The sequence below is a fragment of the Sapajus apella genome, unplaced genomic scaffold (assembly GCF_009761245.1).
Source record: "Sapajus apella isolate SASKATOON/1434 unplaced genomic scaffold, GSC_monkey_1.0 scaffold130, whole genome shotgun sequence".
NCBI lineage: Eukaryota > Metazoa > Chordata > Mammalia > Primates > Cebidae > Sapajus > Sapajus apella.
Window position 1 is genome coordinate 2,330,537 of NW_022437070.1, and position 22,588 is coordinate 2,353,124.

A 22,588-nucleotide genomic window follows, 5' to 3' on the forward strand; every position below is an offset into this window, starting at 1 on the left:
AGGCTGGAGTGCAATGGCGCGATCTCGGCTCACCGCAACCTCCGCCTTCTGGGTTCAGGCAATTCTCCTGCCCCAGCCTCCTGAGTAGCTGGGATTACAGGCACGCGCCACCATGCCCAGCTAATTTTTTGTATTTTTAGTAAAGACAGGGTTTCACCGTGTTGACCAGGATGGTCTCGATCTCTTGACCTCGTGATCCACCCGCCTCGGCCTCCCAAAGTGCTGGGATTACAGGCTTGAGCCACCGCGCCCGGCCTTGTTTTCTTTTTGAGATGGAGTCTTGCTCTGTCATCCAGGCTGAAGTGCAGGGGCGTAATCTCGGCTCACTGCAACCTCCACCCCTCAGGTTCAAGCGATTCTCGTGCCTCAGCCTCCCAAGTAGCTAGATTACAGGTGCGCCCCACCACGCCCTGCTAATTTTTGTATTTTTAATAGAGAGGCAATTTCACCATGTTGGCCAGGCTGGTCTTGAACGCCTAACCTCAGGTAATCTGCCTGCCTCGGCCTCCCAAAGTGCCGAGATTACAGGCATGAACTACCGCGCCTAGCCAATCGTGCATTTTATACATAGGTGAGCACAGGCACACTGGAACGCACAAAATCCTCATGATCATTTTCCGTGACAGCAATGAATTCGCACCACTTTACTGATGAGTAAACCAAGGCCCAGAGTGGTAAAGTGGCATCCCTAGGACACACAGCCGTGTTCGGTGGTCCCCTCTGCCTGCTCGCTGCCCAGTGCCGTTTCTGACCTTCCAACGCCTCCAGGGCACTGGCCATGCCTGCGGCAAACTGGGCGGCATCCTCCTTGCTGCTGAAGTTGAGGCCCCAGACCTGGCGGGCATCACGCCACTGATGGAAATTGGGGGTGGCTTGATTATACTTGACGCCCCGGATGATGGCACAGTTGATGACCACCTGGCGGGAGGGGAAAAGGGGGTGAGGGGCGGCAGGCGGAGGAGTGGAGCAGGCAGGGGTTCAGCCTGCAGAGAGGGGGCTGGCGCGAGGCTGCACCTGCTGGTCGGGCTGCATCTTCCGGCCCACCACGCGGAAGGAATTGGCTGTGGGGTTGTGGTAGATCTGGACGCGGCTGAAGGCCTGGGGACCCACGCCAGCAGGGACCCATCGCTTGTTGCCGTCATCATAAACCATCACAGTGGCCCGGCTGGAACAGATGACCGTCTCACTGCAGGTGGGAGGAAAAGGGAGAGGAGCCAGTCACCTTCTCATCTGGGTCTCCCTGGGAGGTTCCAAGGGACAAAGAGTGTGGAAGGAAGAGAGGGAGACGCAGAGAGGCAGGAGCCAGGTGGACAGAAAGAGAGGGTGGGAGGCAGATCAGGAGGGAAAGTGAAATCAGGAGAGAGAGGCAAACACACAAACGAGATGTAAGACAGACACGGGGAGGGAGAACTGGAAGCAGAAGAGAGACGCAGAGAGGTGAGAAAGGGAGTGCTGAGTGAACAGAAGGGAGAGAGAGACTGAAAGACACACAGACAGACAGACAGATGGGCAGACAGGGGACCTGGAGGAAGAGGCAGAAAGACACAGAGATAAAGATGGGCTGGGTGCAGTGGCTCACAGGTGTCATCCCAGCACTTTGGAGGCTGAGGCGGGAGGATCGCTTGCGCCCAAGCATTTCAGAGCAGCCTGGGCAACATAGCAGGACCCCATCTCTAATAATAATAATAATTTTTGTTTTTGAGACAGAGTCTTGCTCTGTTGCCCAGGATGGAGTGCAGTGATGTGATAACAGCTCACTGCGGCCTCGGCCTCCTGAGCTCAAGTGATCCTCCCTCTTCAGCCTCCCAAGTAGCTGGGACTACAGGCGTGCACCACCACACCAGAGTAATTTATTTATTTATTTATTTATTTATTTTGAGACAGAGTCTCGCTCTGTCGCCCAGGCTGTAGTGCAGTGGCATGATCTCGGCTCACTACAACCTCTGCCTCCTGGGTCGAAGCCATTCTCCTGCCTCAGCCTCCTGAGTAGATGGGATTATAGGCATACACCACCATGCCCAGCTAATTTTTTGTATTTCTAGTAGAGATGGGGTTTCATCATGTTGGCCAGGCTGGTCTCAAACTCCTGACATCAGTTGATCCGCCCGCCTCAGCCTCCCAAAGTGCTGAGATTACAGGCATGAACCACTGTGCCCGTTGCTTGACTAATTTTTTTGTATTTTTTGGTAGAGACGGGATCTCACTAAGTTGCCTAGGCTGGTCTCAAACTCCTGGGCTCAAGTGATCCATCTGCCTTAGCCTCCCAAAGTGCTGGGATTACAGGCGTGAGCCACCACACCTCGCCTACATAAAAAAAATTTTTTTTAAGAGACGGAATCTTGCTCTGTCGCCCAGACTGGAGTGCAGTGGCGTCATCTTGGCTCACTGCAGCCTCCACCTCCCAGGTTCTAGCAATTCTCCTGCCTTGGTCCCCCGAGTAGCTGGGACTACAGGTGCATGCCACCAGGCCCGGCTAATTTTTTGTGTTTTAGTGGAGATGAGGTTTCACTATGTTGCCCAGGCTGGTCTCAAACTCCTGAGCTTAAGCAATCTGCCCGCCTCGGCCAAAGTGCTAGGATTACAGGCGCGAGCCACCACGCCCGGCCAAAACACTTTTTTAAATGAAAAATAAATTAAAAGATACAACACAATACTAATAAGAAGGAAAAGATAAACATGGAGAGACAGGCTGAGGGATGGAAGAGGCTGAGGCCAACACCAGGGAGGGATGCAGGTTAGCAGAGCGAGGGCAGGAAGGAAGACCGAGGCGCCAGAGGGAGGCCAAGAGCGGAGCTGCACTGGGGACCAGCCCCTGCCTGGCCTCAGTATCTCTACCAAGGGGCTCGGACACATCCCCACCACCACTGGCCGCTCAGGAGGAAGCTGAAGCTTGGGAGGAAGTGTGAGACCTGCAGCAGGTTGGGGACCCATCCCAGACCTCGGAGCTCCTCCTCCAAAGGGACTTCCCACTGCCCACCCATCGCCTGGCTCCCCAGGGCACCAGCGGCCCTTCTGCAGACACTCCCTGCTCTGTGTCTGGCCCATGTTGGGTGGGGCTGGGGATGAAGACACAGCAGTGACCCATAGCCCCAGCACCACCCTCCTGGGGCTCACAGTCCAGTGTGGGAGACAGAGCTGTCCCCAGAAGGTACCAAGCCAGGGATAGGGCCAAGGAGCCCAGGGTCTGGGGTGCCTGAAGGAACGCCTGCCCCAGCCTGGGGAGTCGGGCAGGACTTCCTGGAAAAGGTGGCGTCTGACTCAGCCTCAGGGAAGTTGTTGGTAGACTGGTGCTGACAGCCCCAGATCTGGGTTCAAATCCCCACACCTATTTCATGTGACTCAGGCATGTGACGTTCCTACTCAAGAGCTCTGCTTTCTAGCTGTGAACTGGGAGAGTGACCGTCCCCACCTCCAGGGCAGTGGGGAGGGGTACATGAGTCCGGGCAGCTAAAGTGCTTGTTAGCCAGGTGTGTGGCTGACGCCTGTAATCCTAGCACTGTGGGAAGCCGAGGTGAATGGATCACTTGGGCTCAGGTGTTCGAAACCAGCCTGGACAACATGGTGAAACCCCGTCTCTACAAAAACACACAAAGATTAGCCAGGTGTGGTGGTGCGCATCCGTAGTCCCAGCTACTCAGGAGGCTGATATGCAGGAGAATTGCTGGAACCCAGGAGGTGGAGACTGCAGTGAGCTGAGATCACGACACTGCACTCCCGCCTGGGCGACAGGGCAAAACTCCGTCTCAAAAAGAAAAAGAAAAAAAAATAAGTGCATAGTGCAGCACCCAGCACACACCGAGAGCTCGGCAACGGTATGCATCCGTCTCAAAGGCAGTGCTGGGGCCCAGGAAAGCTACAACCCTCTGGACCTTCCCACCAGCCCCTTGGGAGGTTCAATCCCCTCTGTCCCAGTGAGGAAACTCAGGCCCAGACAGGAACTCTAACAGGAAGTGACTTGCCCAAGTTCACACAGGCGAAGGGGAAGCGCTGGCCTCCTGGCCACCCCACCCCCACTGGGCTTTTTCCTGAAATGGGGAAGTTGGTGGTCAGAGGTTTCCGGGGAGAGAAATTATAACACCCCCGCCTCCCGCAAAGGCTCTGTCTCTAGGAGAGCTGGGGGCTGGGGGCATGACACTGACGTTGGGAAATCAGGGCAGGGAAAGTCCCTAGGCAGACTCAGCTGTGGGTAGAGACCTGGGGTAACCCTGGCACCCCCAAATTTACATAATTATGCCATCTCCCTCTTACCAGGCATTTCAGGTGGATCAGGGGCCCTAAGCCCCTTCCCCAAAGTCACTCATTTTATTCTCACTGCAGCTCATCCAGAAAGCCACTCTTTCATCCTAATTTTGCAGGTGAGGACTAGAAGGCCCAGAGAGGGTGTGTGACTTGCCCAGTCACACAGCTAGTGAGGAACAGGGTGAAGCTGTGAATTCAGGCTCCCAAGCCTTAACCACCAGGGACTGTGTGGGCCCCACCCACACACCAGGTGCCCTTTCCAGACAAGCACAGCCTCGGGGGCTGTTTCTGGCTCCTGCCGCCCTGGCAGGGCAGGGTTAAGACCTCGGCCTCACCCACACCTGCCACACACGCCCAGGGCAGACTCTGGCCAGGAGCCCGGGCTGCTACTGCCCCACCCTGGCTGCACTTTGCTCTCCCGGACGGCCCCACCCTGCTGAGGCTTTGGACTGGCCGGAGAACAGGGTGCCTGCTGGGTGACTAAGGGCTGGTCCTGCCTCTCTCCAAGGCACACTGACCCCACTGTAGCAGAAGGATCCTGTTAAAACACAAGGTGGGGCCCGGCGCAGTGGCTCACACTTGTGATCTAGGCACTTTAGGAGGCCGAGGTGGGAGGATTGCTTGAGCCCAGAAGTTCAAGATCAGCCTGGGCAACATAGTGAGACCCCATCTCTAAAAACAAAACAAAAACACACAAGATGGCTGGGCGCGGTGGCTCATGCCTGTAATCCAAGCACTTTGGAGGCCAAGGCGGGTGGATCACCTGAGGTCGGGAGTTCAAGACCAGCCAGACCAACATGGTGAAACCCCGTCTTAATTTAAAAACAAACAAAACAAAACAAAACAAACAAACGCACAAGGTGGAACGTCCCTTCCTTTGCTCAAAAGCTCCAGGCTCCTACAGAATCAATGCCGAGTTCTCTCCAGGGCCTCCGTGATCTGTGTGTCCTCAGATCTCATTTCTTCCCGCCCCTCTGTCCCCTGGGGACTGTTCAGACCCTAAGCCTCCAGCTCCTTTGCTGCTCTTCCCGCAGGCCAGACACATTCCTGTGTGCTGCCTCCTCGGCCCAGCCTCTCCCCACTTCCAGGCTTCTCCTTAGATGTCACCACTTCCAAGAAGCCATCCCTCACTCGTTTGCTGGAAACGCTTCTCTCCTTTTCATCTCCTCCTGCACATTTCATAGGGAGGACCCCTGCCCAACGCAATATTTGTCTGTCCCCACTACCAAAAGGGCAGAGATTTCTGTCCCACTGTTCACTGCTATGTCCCCAGAACCTAGAATGGTGCCCAACACGTAGTAGGGACTCAACTGTTACTAAAGAAACATCTGTTAAAAAAGGCAAAGTTTGGGCCAGGCGCGGTGGCTCACACCTATAATCCCAGCACTTTGGGAGGCCGAGGTGGGTGGATCATGAAGACAGGAGTTCAAAACCAGCCTGACCAGGATGGTGAAACCCCATCTCTACTAAAAATACAAAAAATTAGCGGGGCGTGGTGGCAGGTGCCTGTAATCCCAGCTACTTGGGAGGCTGAGGCAAGAGAATCGCTTGAACCCGGGAGGCAGAGGCTGCAGTGAGCCAAGATCATGCCACTGTACTCTGGCCTGCGCAGCAGACAAGACTCCATCTCTAAAAAAGGCAAACTTTGGCCAGGGGAGGTGGCTCAAGCCTGTAATCCCAGCACTTTGGGAGGCTGAGGCAGGAGAATCACTTGAGCCCAAGAGTTTGAGACTGGCTTGGGAAGGCCGGGTGCAGTGGCTCATGCCTGTAATCCCAACACTTTGGGAGGCAGAAGCGGGCGGATTTCTTGAGAACAAGAGTTCGAGACTAGCCTGATGAACATGGTGAAACCCCATGTCTACTAAAAATATAAAAATTAGCCAAGCATGGTGGCTCATGCCTGTAATCCCAGTTGCTTTGGAGGCTGAGGCAGGAGAATCACTTGAACCCACTAGGTGAAGGTTGCAGTGAGCCAGGATTGCACCACTGCACTACACTCCAGCCTGGGCAACAGGGCAAGACTCTGTGTCAAGAAAGAAAAGAAAAAAGACTGGCTTGGGCAAGATGGTGAGACCTCTGTCTCTACAAGAAATTTTAAAATTAGCTGGGCGTGGTGCTGTGTGCCTGTAGTCTCAGCTACTCAGGAGGCTAAGGCAGGAGGATCGCTTGAGCCCAGGAGAATGAGGCTGCAGTGAGCCATGTTCAGGCCACCTGCACTCCAGCCTAGGTGATAGAATAAGACTCTCAGTCAGGCACAATGGCTCACACCTGTAATCCCAGCACTTTGGGAGGCACAGCAGTTTGAGACCAGCCTGGCTAACGTGATGAAACCTCATCTCCACTACAAATACAAAAATTAGTTGGTTGTGGTGGTGCACGCCTGTAGTCCTAGCTACTCAGGAGGCTGGGGCAGAAGAATGGCTTGAACCCAGGAAGAGGAGGTTGCAGTGAGCTGAGATGGTGCTATTGCACTCCAGCCTGGGTGACAGGGCAAGACTCCGTCTCAAAAAAAAAAAAAATGCAAATTTTACCAAGGGCACCTAACATTTCTGTCAGAGTCCCAGACACTGTTCCTGGTGCAGGACTCCGGTTTCCATGCTCAACAGCTCTACAGCCTCATGGGGTAGGCTCTGATGCTCACCCTTTTGATAAGGGGGTACTGCAGCCACTCGCCCCAGATCATACAGCAAGTGAGCAGAGGGGTTCATAGTTGAAACCAATTTCCTACGAGTCCTTAACCTCATTTAAAGATGAAGAAACAGGCCGGGCGCGGTGGCTCACGCCTGTAATCCCAGCACTTTGGGAGGCCGAGGCGGGTGGATCACGAGGTCAAGAGATCGAGACCATCCTGGTCAACATGGTGAAACCCTGTCTCTACTGAAAATACAAAAAATTAGCTGGGCATGGTGGCACGTGCCTGTAATCCCAGCTACTGAGGAGGCTGAGGCAGAATTGCCTGAACCCAGGAGACGGAGGTTGCGGTGAGCCGAGATCGCGCCATTGCACTCCAGCCTGGGTAGCAAGAGCGAAACTCCGTCTCAAAAAAAAAAAAAAAAAAAAAAAAAAGAAAGAAAAGGTAGGCCGGGCATGGTGGCTCACACCTGTAATCCCAGCACTTTGGGAGGCCTAGGCGGGTGGATTAGGAGGTCAGGAGTTCAAGACCCACCTGATGGACATGGTGAAACCCAGTCTCTACTAAAAATACAAAAATTAGCCAAGTGTAGTGGCATGCGCCTGTAATCCCAGCCACTCAGGAGGCTGAGGCAGGAGAATGACTTGAACCCAGGAGGCAGAGGTTGCAGTGAGCTGAGGTCGCACCACTGAACTCCAGCCTGGGTAACAGAGCAAGACTCAGTCTCAAAAAAACAAAAAGGTGAGAAGCATATAAATACATCTGCACCCAGAGTGTTGATATATGCAGAGACCGCTTCCCAAGACTAACTGTGGCTGCCTCCAATGAGGGGAACTCGGGGACTGGGGAGGGAGGAAATGAATATTTTGCATCATTTATCTTTGTTTTTTTGAGACAGAGTCTCTCTCTGTCGCCCAGGCTGGAGTGCTGTGGCGTGATCTCAGTTCACTGCAACATCTGACTCCCAGGTTCAAGGAATTTTCCTGCCTCAGCCTCCCAAGAAGCTAGGATTACAGGCATGCGCCACCACGCCCAGCTAATTTGTTTGTATTTTTAGTAGAGACGGGCATTTCACCATATTGGCCAGGCTGGTCTTGAACTCCTGACATTGTGATCTGCCCACCTTGGCCTCCCAAAGTGCTGGGATTACAGGCGTGGGCCACTGCGCCCCACCCACCATTTATCTTTTTTGAGAAAAAGTCTCACTCTGTGCCCAGGCTGGCAGTGACTCAATCTTGGCTCACTGCAGCCCCCACCTCCCAGGCTCAAGCAATTCTCCTGCCTCAGCCTCCTGAGTAGCTGGGATTACAAGTGTGTGCCACCATGCCAGGGTAATGTTTGTATTTTTAGTAGAGACAGGGTTTAAGGGTTTGCTATGTTGGCAAGGCTGATCTCGAACTCCTGACCTCAGGTGATCTGCCTGCCTTGGCCTCCCAAAGTGCTGGGATTACAAGCATGAGTCACCACACCAAGCCACCATTTACCCTTTCGAACTGCTTATTACTTATCATGGGTTTAAATTACCTGTATGAACCGAATTCACTAGTTAATTAAGTTCAATAAATAAAACTGTAACCTACACAAAAGCTAGAACAGAAAATCTCAAAGCCAGGAAATGGGGGGCCAAGGCTGTGAGATGGAAACAGCCTGCCCGTTTGCAGCGTTCTCCTGAAGTCTAGAACCCTCCATTGGACCTGAGAGCGCCTTAATTTTCCAGCCAGCTGAGGACTCGCTCCTCCCTGCAAGTCCCCACGTTTTGCAAAACTCTAGTACGTGGTGGATGAAAGACACTCAAGCTGCCTCCTTGTTATGTTGCTTTGCCTCTCTGAGCCTCAGTTTCCAGCCCTGGAAACAATAACGCACTGGGTTCATTGTAAGGATTAAGAGAGAGAATGGACAAAAAGCCCTAAACGCAGGACCTGTAACTTGGTACACGCTCCACATGAGGGAGAGAGCTTCCCATCACCAGAGGTAATCAAGCACAGTGAATCCAGTTTTCACAAAACTTCCAGACTAGAGTCTTGGTCTTCCCTTTGCTGCCCCCTGAACCCAAGACTTACCCTATAGCCTCCTTATACCATAAAACTTGTGATACGTATATATCACCCTTCCAAACAACAAAACTTCTGAGCAACCCTAAGTGGGGACGCGGATCTAGCATCTTTGGGGCCTGTGTGCGATACTCTGGTCCCTTCCTCCTGGTGGTCCTCAGTTTCCCCTAAGTGAACAGCAAGATAAATGTTCTGGCTTGGTTTCATTTGGCTTATCTGAATTATCTTAAGAGTTTTCACAACGAAAGCAGGTTCCTTTTTTTTCCTTTTCTTCGCTGAGAACACAGAAACCATGTTACCTGTATTTCTGTTTTGTTTTTGTTTTTTTGAGACAGGGTCTCACTTTGTCACCCAGACTGGAGTGCAGTGGCACGAATACGGCTCATTGCGGCCTCAACCTCCCCAGCTCAAGAGATCCTCTCTCCTTACCCTGCAGAGTAGCTGGAACTACAGGCGCATGCCACCACACCCAGCTAAATTTTGTATATTTTGTAGAGACAGGGTTACACCATGTGGCCGGACTATTCTCACACTCCTGGGTTCAAGCAATCCTGCTGTCTTGGCCTCCCAAGGTGTTAGGATTACAGGCATAAGCCCCAGCGGCTGGCCCTGTTTTACTTTAATAGGCACCTTGCCTACATTTCCTGTACCTCAGTTTTCCTATCTATAAACTGGGTGCCAGGGTGGGAAGGCTACAAGGTTGTAATAGTATCCTTGTTGGAACTGCCGTGAGGGGCCAGGTGCAGTGGCTCACGCCTGTCATCCCAGCACTTTGGGAGGTCAACGTGGGTGAATCACCTGAGGTCAAGAGTTCAAGACCATCCTGGCCAACATAGTGAAACACGATTCTACCAAAAATACAAAAATTAGCCAGGTGTGGTGGCAGGCACCTGTAATGCCAGCTGCTTGGAAGGCTGAGGCAGGAGAATTGCTGGAACCCAGGAGACGGAGGTTGCCATGAGCTGAGATCATGCCATCGCACTCCAGCCTGGGCTACAAGAGTAAAAACCCTGCCTCAAAAAAAAAAAAAAATTTCTCAGGCAAAAAAGTGCCCCACACATAATAGATGCTTGATCAAATAGTCTCTTTAAAAAAATATAACAATAGCTATTATTGGAAGAAGCAAGAAACAGACCCCAATTCTCCCCAAGTCCCTTCTGCCCTGAGATTCTAGACCTCTGCCCCACTTCCCTGTCTTCCCAGCACCCAGCTGTGGTCCCAGACACAGCCAGCACTCAACAAATATTTGTCAAACTGAGAGGAAAAGAACTATATCTTGTAATTTTCCATCTTCACGTCCTCTCTTCCGACTGCCCCCAGGACTGTCCCCAGCCAAACTAGCCAGAAATCAGAGGACCCAGGCTCCTCCACCCCTCCTACACTGCCTAGGAATTTCTGAGAGATCTTGGCCACGTCTTTTTCTCCTTGAGCCTCAGTTTCCCCAGCTGGGTAATAGGGACATGGGTTTTGAATCCTGGCTGTCCTTGAAGGGGCACAGTCCAGGGGAAGTGGGATGTGATCACCTGCAGGAGAGACCCCCTGGAAAGGTGAGAGTGGCTTTCTAGTGGGACAGGCATCTGCTCACTTCTGCACCCCACCCTACCCCAGCACCCCCCCCACCCCAGCACCCCCAACAAGGCGAGATGCTTGGCCACGGCCACAGCAAGAGGTGGGCCTTGTGGGAGGGCCAGGCCTCCAGGGCTGATGGTGGTGGTGGGGAGGGCAGGGGGCCGGCCCAAACGCCGCTCCTGCCCTTTTACGGTTGCAGTGAGTGAGGCAGCACTAACTCGGACATCCGCCATCCGCCTTCCACCGAGCCTAGGACCGGAAACGCGGCGGGGGGGGGAAGGGGCGGGGCTGGGGGGCAAGGGGAGAGAAGAGTCCCGGAGGAAGAGGGCGAAGGAAGAGAGCGTCGCTCCCTAAACTGACCCCTCTCCAGGGCGGACTTGGAAGGGATGTAGCTATAATGGGGAGTGGACAGGCAGGAAGTCTTGAGGGTATCCGTGGGTGTCCTCCTTGCTCCAAATTTTCCAGCCATGCCTTTCACATCAGAAGGAAGAAACGGGGAGGGGGATTCTTTAGTGGTCATAAAAAGGAATGCCACGCCACCCCGATGTCAAAGGGCAGGGGTGCAGGAAATGAGGAGGATGTGGGCACCACGGGGTTAATCCCCAGCCGTCCCCCGGGGCCTCCGTGCTCAGGCTGGGGGCTTGGGGGCAGGAAGTCCCAGAGAGAGTGGAGGAAGGGAGATAGTATTGTCAGGCTCTGGCCCCTTGGGAGAGATTATGGGGGGCCAGAGGAGGGGAAAATGGGGGGACGGTTGGGTCTCCCCGCCCGCACTGGCACCGCCCTCAGGTGAGCCCAGGAGTTCGGGGGAGGTCCCAGCCAGACCAAATCCCTGGGTCCCTGGGGCCGCCACCCCCAGGATTAAATTCCTGGGAAGATAGCTGGAATTATCTGGGAAGCCTGGGTCCCTGGGGAAAAGGGCTATGACCTTGAAGCTTTCCAGCTCCCCCTCCTCCAACCCCAAGACTCCGGATGGATGGGGGGGCGATGAGCAAAGGGGGAGGGACCGTGGTGGGGAAAGCAGCCGGCCCGCAGCGATCGGTGCCCGCCCCCCACACCAGCTGTCTCGACAGGTGAGTCAGGAAGACAAAGGCCCCCTTCCCCCAGCTGCCGCGCCCCCTCCCTCCCCAGGGCTGCGCAGGTGGGGGAGCGGGGCCGCCCTTCTGGCCCTGAGCGGGAGCCGCCCTCTGCTTCGAGCGCCCGCTCTGTCCTAGGCACTGCGGACTAAGCAGATTGTGTGCGGGGCGACGGGGGAGGGGAGTCCCACCAGACTCCGCAGGCTGCGTCTGGGTCCCTAGATCGGTTCACACCAGCCTTCTCCACAGGAAGACCTAAGTGCCCCCCCAAAAATTCAGGGCATTAAGTACCCCCGAAGTTAAGAAGCGCGGTCCCACTTGGGGAGACTTTTTCCAGCACCACGTAAACGGGGACCCCGCACACCCAGGGTCTGAGTCTCAGTCTCTCTTCCAAGTCCCATGGTCTCCCAAACCGGCCCCCCACAATCCTTCCCGGACCTCGAGCTGAAGTTTGGGGGGAGGGGGAGGAGAGTCTGAGCCCTGCCTCAATCCTGGCATCCCTGCGGGAAGGCGCTGCCAACTTTGAGGTCCTCTGAAAAAAAGTCTTTAACAATTGTGGAGTCCTCCGAGCGCCCCCAAATCTGAGGACTCCCAGGAGAACCTCACCGCCACCACCCCCCGAGTCGTGAAGAAGCGATCGATGGTTCTGGAGCTGGTCCAAGAGGATTCAGCCCAAATCCGAGGCTCCCAAGGATCTGTCCCCAAATTCCAGCCCGGAGCGAGCTGAGGGGGAGGGGGACAAAGGCGGGGCGCGGAGCCCGCCCGGGCGGGGACGGGTCGGGGGGCAGGTCCGGCTCACCTCATGGCTGCTCGGCGGGCGGGCGGTGCGCCCACGGGCTGGCTGCTCCCGGGGCGCCCCTGGCCGGAGGTTCAGGGGTTCAGGTCTGGCTCCGGGCTCGGATCAAGCTCCCCCAGGGTCCCGCCCCATAGAGTCCGGCTTCCTGGGCAGAACGTGGACCCGGCCGGGGCGGGTCTCCGGGCACCGCTTCCCTCAGGCGGTCTGAGGAGAAGTCTCTGCGGCAGAAAGGGGGGTGCGGCGTCCCTCCCCAGCGCGCCCCCGGTGCCGGCGGCGGCTGCACTGTTACTCTTACTACTGTACTTCTCTTCGTTACATTTCGTTCCAAAATTCCACTCCCAGCACCCACAATGCCCCGCGCCTTAAAGGGGCCGCGCGCGCCTCCAGGCGAGGGGGTGGAGGGCGCTTAAAAGGGCAACTTGGCACCCTCGGCTTCCGCGATCTCGCTCTAGTCCCCGACGTTGTAGCCTAGGGGTGCACCCTGGGAGTCACCTCCACATGGAGGGGCAAGCTTGGTGGAGGGGAAGGGGACCTCCCTTGCTCCCTAGTTCTCTCCCACGGTGGGAATTCTCAGGAGCGTCTCGACACTCGGAAGGGGCACGATTTCTCTCCCCATCGATTTCTCCATCCCGTACTCCGCTCAATTTTGGGGGGCGAGGAGGACCCTCCTGCTAAGCAAGTGGTCCCACATTTTCTGCCTGAAATCCCATCTCTGGAACCCCGCCCCTCCCCATCGTCTCTCTCCTGTCAGTTTCGGAGGGGTTACTTAGGCGCTAGCCTAGCATCCGCACGGGGGCGGGAGGTGAGGGGAGTAGGGCCCCACCCCTCTCGCCCCACCCCTCCCGCCCCGGGAAGGTGAGGAGGAAGTGGGCCAAGGGGGCGCGGTCGGCCGCTGACTCACAGCCGCAGGGTCGGGGGTGGGGTGGGGTGGGGGTGGAAGTGGGGACCGGCGGGGAGTGCCGGAGTGGGGGTCTGGCATTCGCCCTGGGTGGGCGGGAGACGCCTGGTTCTTCGGTGTGTAAAGCCCCCGACCCACGCACGCCGCGCTCTGACTCAGTTTGTCCTGCGGAGGACAGCAGGATCATCCCACCCGTCAGGAGGACCCGGAGGTGAGCAGACCCTCCCGGAGCCCCCGCCCCCCACACGCCGGCTCCCAGCCGAGCCCAGACACCCTCCGAGGCTTCCGCAGCGGGTCTGGCCGGCCCTGCCCCGAGTGACGTCACTGGCGTGGTCGCGCCCCTTGGGTAGAGCGCCACCTGGCCCGGGTGGGGCGCCCGAGTCCTGGGAAACCAGTTACAGTAGTTCCACGTTTGCACATGGGTAAACTGAGGCCTGGGAACAGGAAACGAATCTGGCCTATGGCCCTCTTGCCTGAGCCCCCAGAACACGGAAAGCCACCTAAGTCTGAGTGTAAAACTAACAATTCTCAGGGCCAGCTGACTAGGTGAGAGAATCCACCTTTCCAGCCTCTGTTCAAGCCGAGTCCTGTGTCCAGATGTTGCCCTGACCTCCGTCACCTGGGCAGGCTTCGTCCTTCCAGGCCAAGCCCTGACGTAAATTCCCCTCCCCTTCTCCACCCCACTCTGGGAGATCTTGAACCCTGATTCCCGGAGGTTATCATTGTTTCTTAGTGAGTCTCCTCAGGCTGAGTTGTCTAGGCGAAGGGGTAGATTTAGTTTCTTTTTTTTCCTCTTTCTTTTTTTTTTTTCGACAGGTAGTCTCCCTCTGTCACCCAGGCTGGAGTGCAGTGGCACGATCTTGGCTCACTGCAACCTCCCCCTCCTCGGTTCAAGCGATTCTCCTGCCTCAGCTTCCTGACTAGCTGAGATTACAGGCAAGATGGGGTGTCGCCATGTTGGCCAAGCTGGTCTCAAATTTATGACCTCAGGTGATCTGCCTGCCTCAGTCTCCCAAAGTGCTAGGATTACAGGCGTGAGCCATTGAACCCAGTTGACTTAATCAAGTTCTGGACTTTACTCACCCCAGCCAAGCCCTGAACAGCAGCTCAACAAACTTTTATCCAGTTGAATGAGAACCCCAGTTCTGTGTGACCTTGGGTAACTGCTTTCTCCTCTCTGGGTCTCAGATTTCCCATCTGTGAAATAGGAGGGTGGCCGGGCGCGGTGGCTCAAGCCTGTAATCCCAGCACTTTGGGAGGCCGAGGCGGGTGGATCACGAGGTCAAGAGATCGAGACCATCCTGGTCAGCACGGTGAAACCCCGTCTCTACTAAAAATGCAAAAAATTAGCTGGGCATGGTGGCGCATGCCTGTAATCCCAGCTACTCAGGAGGCTGAGGCAGGAGAATTGCCTGAACCCAGGAGGCGGAGGTTGCGGTGAGCCGAGATCGCACCATTGCACTCCAGCCTGGGTAACAAGAGCGAAACTCCGTCCCAAAAAAAAAAAAAAAAAAAGAAATAGGGATGGCATTTCTGGGTGCCACCTACAATACAGCAACAGTCAGCAAACATGGTTTTTTGTTTGTTTGCTTGAGACAGGATCTCTCTTTGTTGCCTGGGCCGAACAAACTGGCATAACCAGGGCTCATGCAATCCTCCACTCAGCCCACTGAGTAGCTGGGACTATAGGTACACACCGCTATGCCCCGTTAATTATTCTAGAGGCAGGGTTTCACTATGTTACCCAGGCTGGTCTCAAATTCCTGGGCTAAAGTGATCCGTCTGGCTTGGCTTCCCAAAGTGCTGGGATTGGAGGTGTGAGTCACACACCCAGCCAAGAAACTTTTTCTGTAAAAGTCTAAATAGAAAATCTTTTAGATATGCTAGACAATAGGGTCTGGTTTACACACGCTTGTTTTTATTTCGTTTTTCTTACAATCCTTTAAAAATGTAAAAAAACTTCTCAGCTTAAGTGCTATACAAAACAGGTAGAAAGACCCCTGCATTAGAGAACTCTTACATATGTACATAAGGACCTTTATGGCAGCAGTAATGTGAGAGCAAGAAATTGGAAATAGCTTGAATGTCCATCAAGAGGACAGGGGAGGCCAGGCACAGTGGCTCATACCTGTAATCCCAGCACTTTGGGAGGCCAAGGAGTGTGGATCACTTGAGGTCAGGAGTTCGAGACCAGCCTGGCTTGAACATGGTGAGGCCCTGTTTCTACTAAAAAATTAAAAATTGGCCAGGCGCAGTGGCTCATGCCTGTAATCCCAGCAGTTTGGGAAGCTGAGGTGGGCAGGTCACTTGAGGTCAGGAGTTTGAGACCAGCCTGGCCAATATGGGGAAACCCCATCTCTACTAAAAACATAAAAAAATTAGCCAGGAATGTTGGTGGGTGCCTGTAATCTCACCTACTCAGGAGGCTGAGGCAGGAGAATCGCTTGAACCCGGGGGACAGAAGTTGCAGTGAGCTGAGATCGTGTCACTTCACTCCAGCCTGGGCAAAAGAGCAAAACTCCATCTCAAAAACAAAAAACCAGGCGTGGTGGCACACGCCTGTAATCTCAGCTACAAAGGGGGCTGAGGTGGGAGGATCACTTGAACCCAGGAGGCGGAGGTTGCAGTGAGTCTAGATTGGGACATTGCACTCCAGCCTGGGTGACAGAGTAAGACTCTGTCTCAAAAAAAAAATAAAAATAAAAAAAATAAAAGAAGATAGGGATACTGAAACCGTTGGACATCCCTTATCTGAAGCACCGAGTGAGCAGCAACTATAGAGAAGGAAGCGTGGACTGGGTGAGGTGGGTTGAGTCTGTAATCCCAGTGCTTTGGTTTTTTGAGAAGCCAAGGCAGGAGGATCACTTGAGGTCAGGAGTTTGAGACCAGCCTGGACAACATAGGGAGGTCCCCATCTCTTTAAAACAAAAAAAAAAATTGACTGGGTATGGTATCGTCCATCTGTGGTCCCAGGGGAGGATGAGGTAGGAGGACTTTTTGAGCCCAGGAGTTTGAGGCTGCAGTGAACTGTGATTGTGACATTGTACTCCAGCTTGGGATGGAGACCTAGGCCTTGTCTCTTAAAAGACGGGCGGCACTGATCAGGCGCAATGGCTCACACCTATAATCCCAGCACTTTGGGAGGCTTAGGCAGGCAGATCACCCGAGGTTGCGAGTTTGAGACCACCCTGACCAACATGGAGAAACTCCATTTCAACTACAAATACAAAATTAGCCCAGGATGGTGGTGCGTGCCTGTAATCCCAGTTACTCGGGAGGCTGAGGCAGGAGAATCCCTTGAACCCAGGAGGCAGAGGCTGTAGTGAGCCAAGAGTGTGCCATTGCACTCCAGCCTGGGCGACAAGAGCAAAACTCCATCTGAAAAAAAAAAAAAAAAAAAAAAAAGCAGGTGGCATGAAGTGTGTAAATGACATGGATGACATAGAATGAAAATATCAAAATAAATAATAAAAATGAAAGCAAAAAATAAATAAATAAAGGAATTTAATAAAGAAAAGAAAAGAAAATATCCATTAAGTGGGTAAAAAGTTGCAAAAGATGGCTGGGCAAGGTGGCTCATGCCTGTCATCCCAGCACTTTGGGAGGCCAAGGTGTGTGGATCGCAAGGTCAGGAGTTCAAGACCAGCCTGGCCAAGATGGTGAAACCTGGTCTCTGTTAAAAATACAAAGGTTGCAGTGAACCAAGATCAAGCCACTGCACTCCAGCCTGGGCGACAGAGTGAGACTCCGCACCCCCCACCCCCCAAAAAAAGTTGTAAAAGTTACAAAGGGAATGAAAAATATCAAGGAAACACCCAAAAATATCATATATTAACAGATATGAAAAGTCCACTTTAAACTCATTGCAAAGATTACCAGTCAGATAGAGAGTGTGGGATTCTAGGGAATTTGGTGGTGAGAGAGATTTTTTTCTTTTTATTTTTTTTTTTTTTTGTAAAGATGGGGTTTTGCCATGTTGCCCAGGCTGGTCTCCAATTCCTGGAATCAAGCTGCCTTGACCTCCCAAAGCGCTTGGATGACAGGCATGAGCCACCACACCAAGCTAGAGGTCTCAAGTCTGTCTTGAAAATGCCAAATTTGACCAGACGCCGTGGCTCACGCCTGTAATCCCAGCACTTTGGGAGATCAAGGCAGGCGGATAGCCTGAGGTCAGGAGTTCAAGACCAACCTGACCAACATGGTCAAACCCCATCTCTAGTAAATACAAAAGAATTAGCCAGATGTGGTGGCACGTTCCTGTAATCCCAGCTACTTGGGAGGCTGAGGCAGAAGAATCGCTTGAACCCGGGAGGCAGGGGTTGTAGTGAGCCGAGATTGCACCATTGCACTCCAGCCTGGGCAACAAGAGTGAAAACTCTGTCTCAAAAAAAAAAAAAAAAAAAAAGGGCCAAATTGTATCCTGCTTCTAAACCTTCACACTGGCTCTTCCCTCTGCCTTAGAACACTCGTCGGAGTATTTGCCGAGCTGACTCTTCTCTGTCAGGTCCCTGGTCAGTTGTCCCCTCCTCAGAGACCTTCCCTGATCCCCCTGTTTCAAAAGCCATCTCCCCCACCATGGAAAACTGAGTGGCTGAAGTGTGAGGGGGATGGAGAAAGACTTCATTGTAGGCCATTTGCACTCTGCATTTCAAACCAAGTGAATTTAGTACCCATTCAAAACTATGTGAATTAAACAAATTAAAAATTTAAAAAAAAAAAAAAAAAACCAAAGTTGGTTCCCCTGTTATTTTTTTTTTTTTTTTTTTTTTTTTTTTTTTTTGGGGACAGAGTTTCACTCTTGTTACCCAGGCTAGAGTGCAATGGCGCGCGATCTCGGCTCACTGCAACCTCCGCCTCCTGGGTTCAGGCAATTCTCCTGCCTCAGCCTCCTGAGTAGCTGGGATTACAGGCACACGCCACCATGCCCAGCTAATGTTTTGTATTTTTAGTAGAGACGGGGTTTCACCGTGTTGACCAGGATGGTCTCGATCTCTTGACCTCGTGATCCACCCGCCTCGGCCTCCCAAAGTGCTGGGATTACAGGCGTGAGCCACCGCGCCCGGCTCCCCTCATCATTTTCTCACCACATCCCCCTGTTTTAGTTTTTTCGTGATGCTCATCAGTCTTCAAGATGACTATTTTTTTATTGCTAATTACAGATTGGGTCTTGCTATGTTGCCCAGGCTGGTCTCGAGCTCTTGAGCTCAAGTGATCCTCCCACTTCAGCCTCCCCAAGTGCAGAGATTACAGGTGTGAGCCACTGCGCCTGGTGAGACGACTTTATTTATTTATTTATTTAAAGACGGGGTTTCACCATGATGGCCAGGGTGGTCTTGAACTCCTGACCTCAGGGGATCCACCCACCTCAGCCTCCCAAAGTGCTAGGATTACAGGCGTGAGCCACTGCGCCCGGCAACGGCTTTATTTATTGATTCCCTTGTTTGCTGTGTCTCTTGACTAGGAGGTCAGCCCCAGTGGGGCAAGGATCCTGGTGGGTCAGCCTGATTCATGGCTGTGAGGCTGAGGTCTGGCACACAGCAGGTGCCCAATAACGTATTTGCTAACAGACTAGGCAAATCACGCTTGTTTGTTTGTTTACAAGAAAATGTATTTGGAATCACTTATGTAAATACAATTTAATAATCAAAACTCTACTTCCCCTCCAAAACAGATGAATAATAAGAAGGAAAGAGGTTATTGGACTAGGTCATCTCTCAGAATCTGTTCAGCTCTGAATATTTCAAAAACATTTTGGTTGGGGGGTTTTTTGTTGCTTTTTTTTTTTTTTTTTCTTCTTTTGGGGCTTTTTTCTTTTTAGTGTGGGTGATGGTGGAATTTCCCCTCTCGTAAGACTTATCTGTGAGAGGGAAGTAAGAGAAGGAGAAATAAGCATGTTGGGTTCCTATACTGGCCTGCCTTCCTTCCGCTGGTACATGTGGCTGGAGAAGGGGTCCGTTTTCTTCTTTAGTTCTGTTGAGGCCCCAGTGGAGCAAAGGATCCCTAAAGGACAACAGCTGTCAGGCCTCCATGTCTAAGGCAGAGCCCAAATCTGTGGCAGTGGGCTTCCCAGCCCCATCCTGCCCGTTCTGTAACACAAAATGTGGGAAAAGGTAATTGGAAATCCTGTCTTCCCTTTCCTTTGAGGGACCACCATATCCATCTCACAAAAAGGGTTTGAGTGGAGTGGACCCCAACCCCCAGCCTGGCCAATCAGAGACACAGTGACTGATCAGGCATGTGACCTGGTGTGACCAAAGAGAACCAGCTCCGAAGGACCACTCCTGCAACTCCCAGGAAATTGGCAAACTCTCTCCACTGGGGAGGTTAGGTTGCTGGAGTGTGAGCCTGGAGCTGCAAGTCTCAGCTACCTCAAGAGAATACCCTGAAAGAGGATGAATCCAACTTGAAGAAAATAAAAAGAGCCCATGCATGATGACGCTATCTGTCAGCTGGATGCAGCCATGCCTTAAGGCTTTGAATACTTCAATTACATGGCCCAGTAAATTCCCTGTTTTGCTTTACCAGCTTGAATTGGGCTTCTGTGGCCATTGCTCACAACTCAAAGAAAACTGACAAATACCTCCTTCAGCTACTGGGAAATTATCAGCAATCCTCCCTTATCCACATGATAATAATCAAACTCCTCCCTTCTCTGCCATGCAGAGGCCTTGGGGCTCAGCCAGGCCTGGTGGCTTACGCCTGTAATCCCAGCACTTTGGGAGGCCGAGGCTGATGAATCACCTGAGGTCAGGAGTTTGAGACCAGCCTGGGCAACATGGTGAAACCTAGTCTCTTCTAAAAATACAAAATTAGCCAGGCGTGGTGGCACGTGCCTGTAATTCCAGCTACTTGGAAGGCTGAGGCAAGAGAATTGCATGAACCTGGGAGGTGGAGGTTGCAGATTGCGCCATTGGACTCCAGCCTGGGCAACAGGAGCAAAACTCCATCTCGAAAAAAAAAAAACAAAAACACTTGGGGCTCTAAACCCAGCTTCCTCACATTTCTTCCTTGATCCCACTCCATGCCCTTTTCCACCACCACCTCTTTGGATGTCTCCAAAATCTCCTTAGCTATCTGGGCCCCATTACAGCTGCTCTCGTCTAAGACCTGGACCATACTCATATATGTCCTGATGGTATCTGCTGTGCATCCAGGCCTTAGAATTAGTCATTAGCATTCCCTGAATGTTTTCACCTTATTCTTGGATGTGGGAGGCACTTAGGATGATGGGGCAATGTGGGCATTGCAGGGCCCACATTTCTTGGACGGGAATCACAGTATCTTCTCTGCATCTGTGTCTCCCTCATCATGCCTTGCGAAATGCTTCAGGGCTAGGAGTTGGAATGTATTAATATAGCAAGCTGGCTGGGTTGCCGTGGAATCTCAGCACTTTGCGAGACCAAGCCAGGAGGATCCCTTGAGCCCAGGAGTTTGAGACCAGACTGGGCAACATTGCAAGACCCTGTCTCAAAAAAAAAAGAGAGAAAAAGAGAAAAGAAGCCAGGCGCGGTAGCTCATGCCTGTAATCCCAGCACTTTGGGAGGCCGAGGCGGGCGGATCACAAAGTCAGGAGTTCAAGACCAGCCTGACCAACATGGTGAAACCCTGTCTATACTAAAAATACAAAAATCAGCTGGGCATGGTGGCATGCACCTGTAATCCCAGCTACTCAGGAAGCTAAGGCAGGAAAATCACTTGAACCTAGGAGGTGGAGATTGTGCCACTGCACTCCAGCCTGGATGACAGAGCAAGGCTTCGTTTTAAAAAAAGAGGGAGAGTGCCGGGCGCGGTGGCTCAAGCCTGTAATCCCAGCACTTTGGGAGGCCGAGGCGGGTGGATCACGAGGTCAAGAGATCGAGACCATCCTGGTCAACACGGTGAAACCCCGTCTCTACTAAAAATACAAAAAATTAGCTGGGCATGGTGGCGCGTGCCTGTAATCCCAGCTACTCAGGAGGCTGAGTCAAGACAATTGCCTGAACCCAGGAGGCGGAGGTTGCAGTGAGCCGAGATCGCGCCATTGCACTCCAGCCTGGGTAACAAGAGCGAAACTCCGTCTCAAAAAAAAAAAAAAAGAGGGAGAAAAGGAAGAAAAGGAAGGAAGGAAGGAAAGAAAGAAAAGAGAAAAGAGAAAGAAAATATATCAGGCAAATCTCTTATCCTCACTGGCTTCAATATTCCTGTCACTAAGAGGGGTAGGGGGGCTCCTCTCCTAAGAGAAACATCAGAGAACACAGATTCTTACCTCTCTGCACTCTTCTGAGACCTGGCAGAACTTAGAATAAGCTTCAGCAATGACAGTGGCCCTGGAGAGCATAGGAAGGCCCTCAGGAGGGGACCCTCCTCCTCCCACCCCACCACCATTCCACCCCACCCTTCCTCACCCCAACTTACTTGCAGTCCAGCCCTCCCCCAGGAGGTAAATCTGGGATGTCCTCTAAGGCCAGAGTCCTGAAAACTGTGTTCAGGCTGGGGAGCTCCTGAGCAGAGGCACACAGTTCTGAGAAAGAGTTAAGAGTTAGGCTGGGCACAGTGGTGCACACCTGTATCCCAGCACTTTGGGAGACCAAGGCAGGCGGATCACTTGAGGCCAGGAGTTTGAGACCCAGCCTGGACAACATAGTGAAACCCCATCTCTACTCAAAATACAAAAATTAGCTGGGTGTGGTGGTGCATGCCTGTAATCCCAGCCACCTGGAGGCTGAAGCCAGAGAATTGCTTGAACCTGGGAAGACGGAGATTGCAGTGAGCCCAGATTGTGCCACTGCACTCCAGTCTGGGCGACAGAGTGAGATTCTGTCTCCAAAAAAAAAGTTCGGGAAGAGCCCTCGCGGGCCAACCACCCCTCCAGCTGGGCCCCCGGAGCCTGCTCACCAGCGATTCTACGGCCCAGGGCTGCGTCCAGTGCTAGCTCCCTCCTGATCGCCTCCTCAGAAGGCCTAGGAGCCCCCGTGAAGCAGACCAGGATGCAGGTCATGTTGTCCAGGCTGCCCTGAAGCCGGTGGAGAAAACGGAGACCGATGGGGGAGAGCCGAAGGCAGAGCTTCCCAGCAATCCCTAGGTTCAAGTCCCCCACTTTAATCTGGTTATGCCCATTTGTCTCGTCTCACCCACCTGCCAGTCCTCTCCTACTGGGGCCTAACCATGTCCTATTCTAGGCCCTCCTTATTGAGAGAACAGTGCCCTTTCCCTACAGCTCTGCCCGCTCTGATGTTTATCTGCTCTTCCACCTTCCAGTACTAATCATATTTCAGGCCCTGCTCCTACGACCTAGAACCCCTGCATTCCAAAAGCCCACGCCCTTTCTCTTTTTTTTTTTTTTTTTTTTTT

General features: G+C 53.0%; 2 protein-coding genes across 5 annotated transcripts in view; both read right to left on the reverse strand.

Annotated features, from left to right (window-relative positions):
• The window catches only part of VASP (vasodilator stimulated phosphoprotein), a 21,277-nt gene extending 7,731 nt beyond the window's left edge, over window positions 1-13,546 (reverse strand). For all 3 annotated transcript variants that reach the window (XM_032262616.1, XM_032262617.1, XM_032262615.1), the window contains exons 1-3: window positions 12,364-13,546; window positions 1,015-1,186; window positions 753-918 (exon numbers count right to left, since the gene is read on the reverse strand). In XM_032262616.1, coding sequence (XP_032118507.1) covers window positions 753-918; window positions 1,015-1,186; window positions 12,364-12,368 — 343 coding nt within the window. In that variant the 5' untranslated portion in view covers window positions 12,369-13,546. The remainder of the gene's footprint in view (window positions 1-752; window positions 919-1,014; window positions 1,187-12,363) is intronic.
• A 5,306-nt stretch (window positions 13,547-18,852) lies between these two features.
• PPM1N (protein phosphatase, Mg2+/Mn2+ dependent 1N (putative)) overlaps window positions 18,853-22,588 on the reverse strand; it is a 5,785-nt gene continuing 2,049 nt past the window's right edge. For both annotated transcript variants that reach the window (XM_032262626.1, XM_032262625.1), the window contains exons 2-5: window positions 22,133-22,250; window positions 21,653-21,758; window positions 21,504-21,564; window positions 18,853-19,344 (exon numbers count right to left, since the gene is read on the reverse strand). In XM_032262626.1, coding sequence (XP_032118517.1) covers window positions 19,276-19,344; window positions 21,504-21,564; window positions 21,653-21,758; window positions 22,133-22,250 — 354 coding nt within the window. In that variant the 3' untranslated portion in view covers window positions 18,853-19,275. The remainder of the gene's footprint in view (window positions 19,345-21,503; window positions 21,565-21,652; window positions 21,759-22,132; window positions 22,251-22,588) is intronic.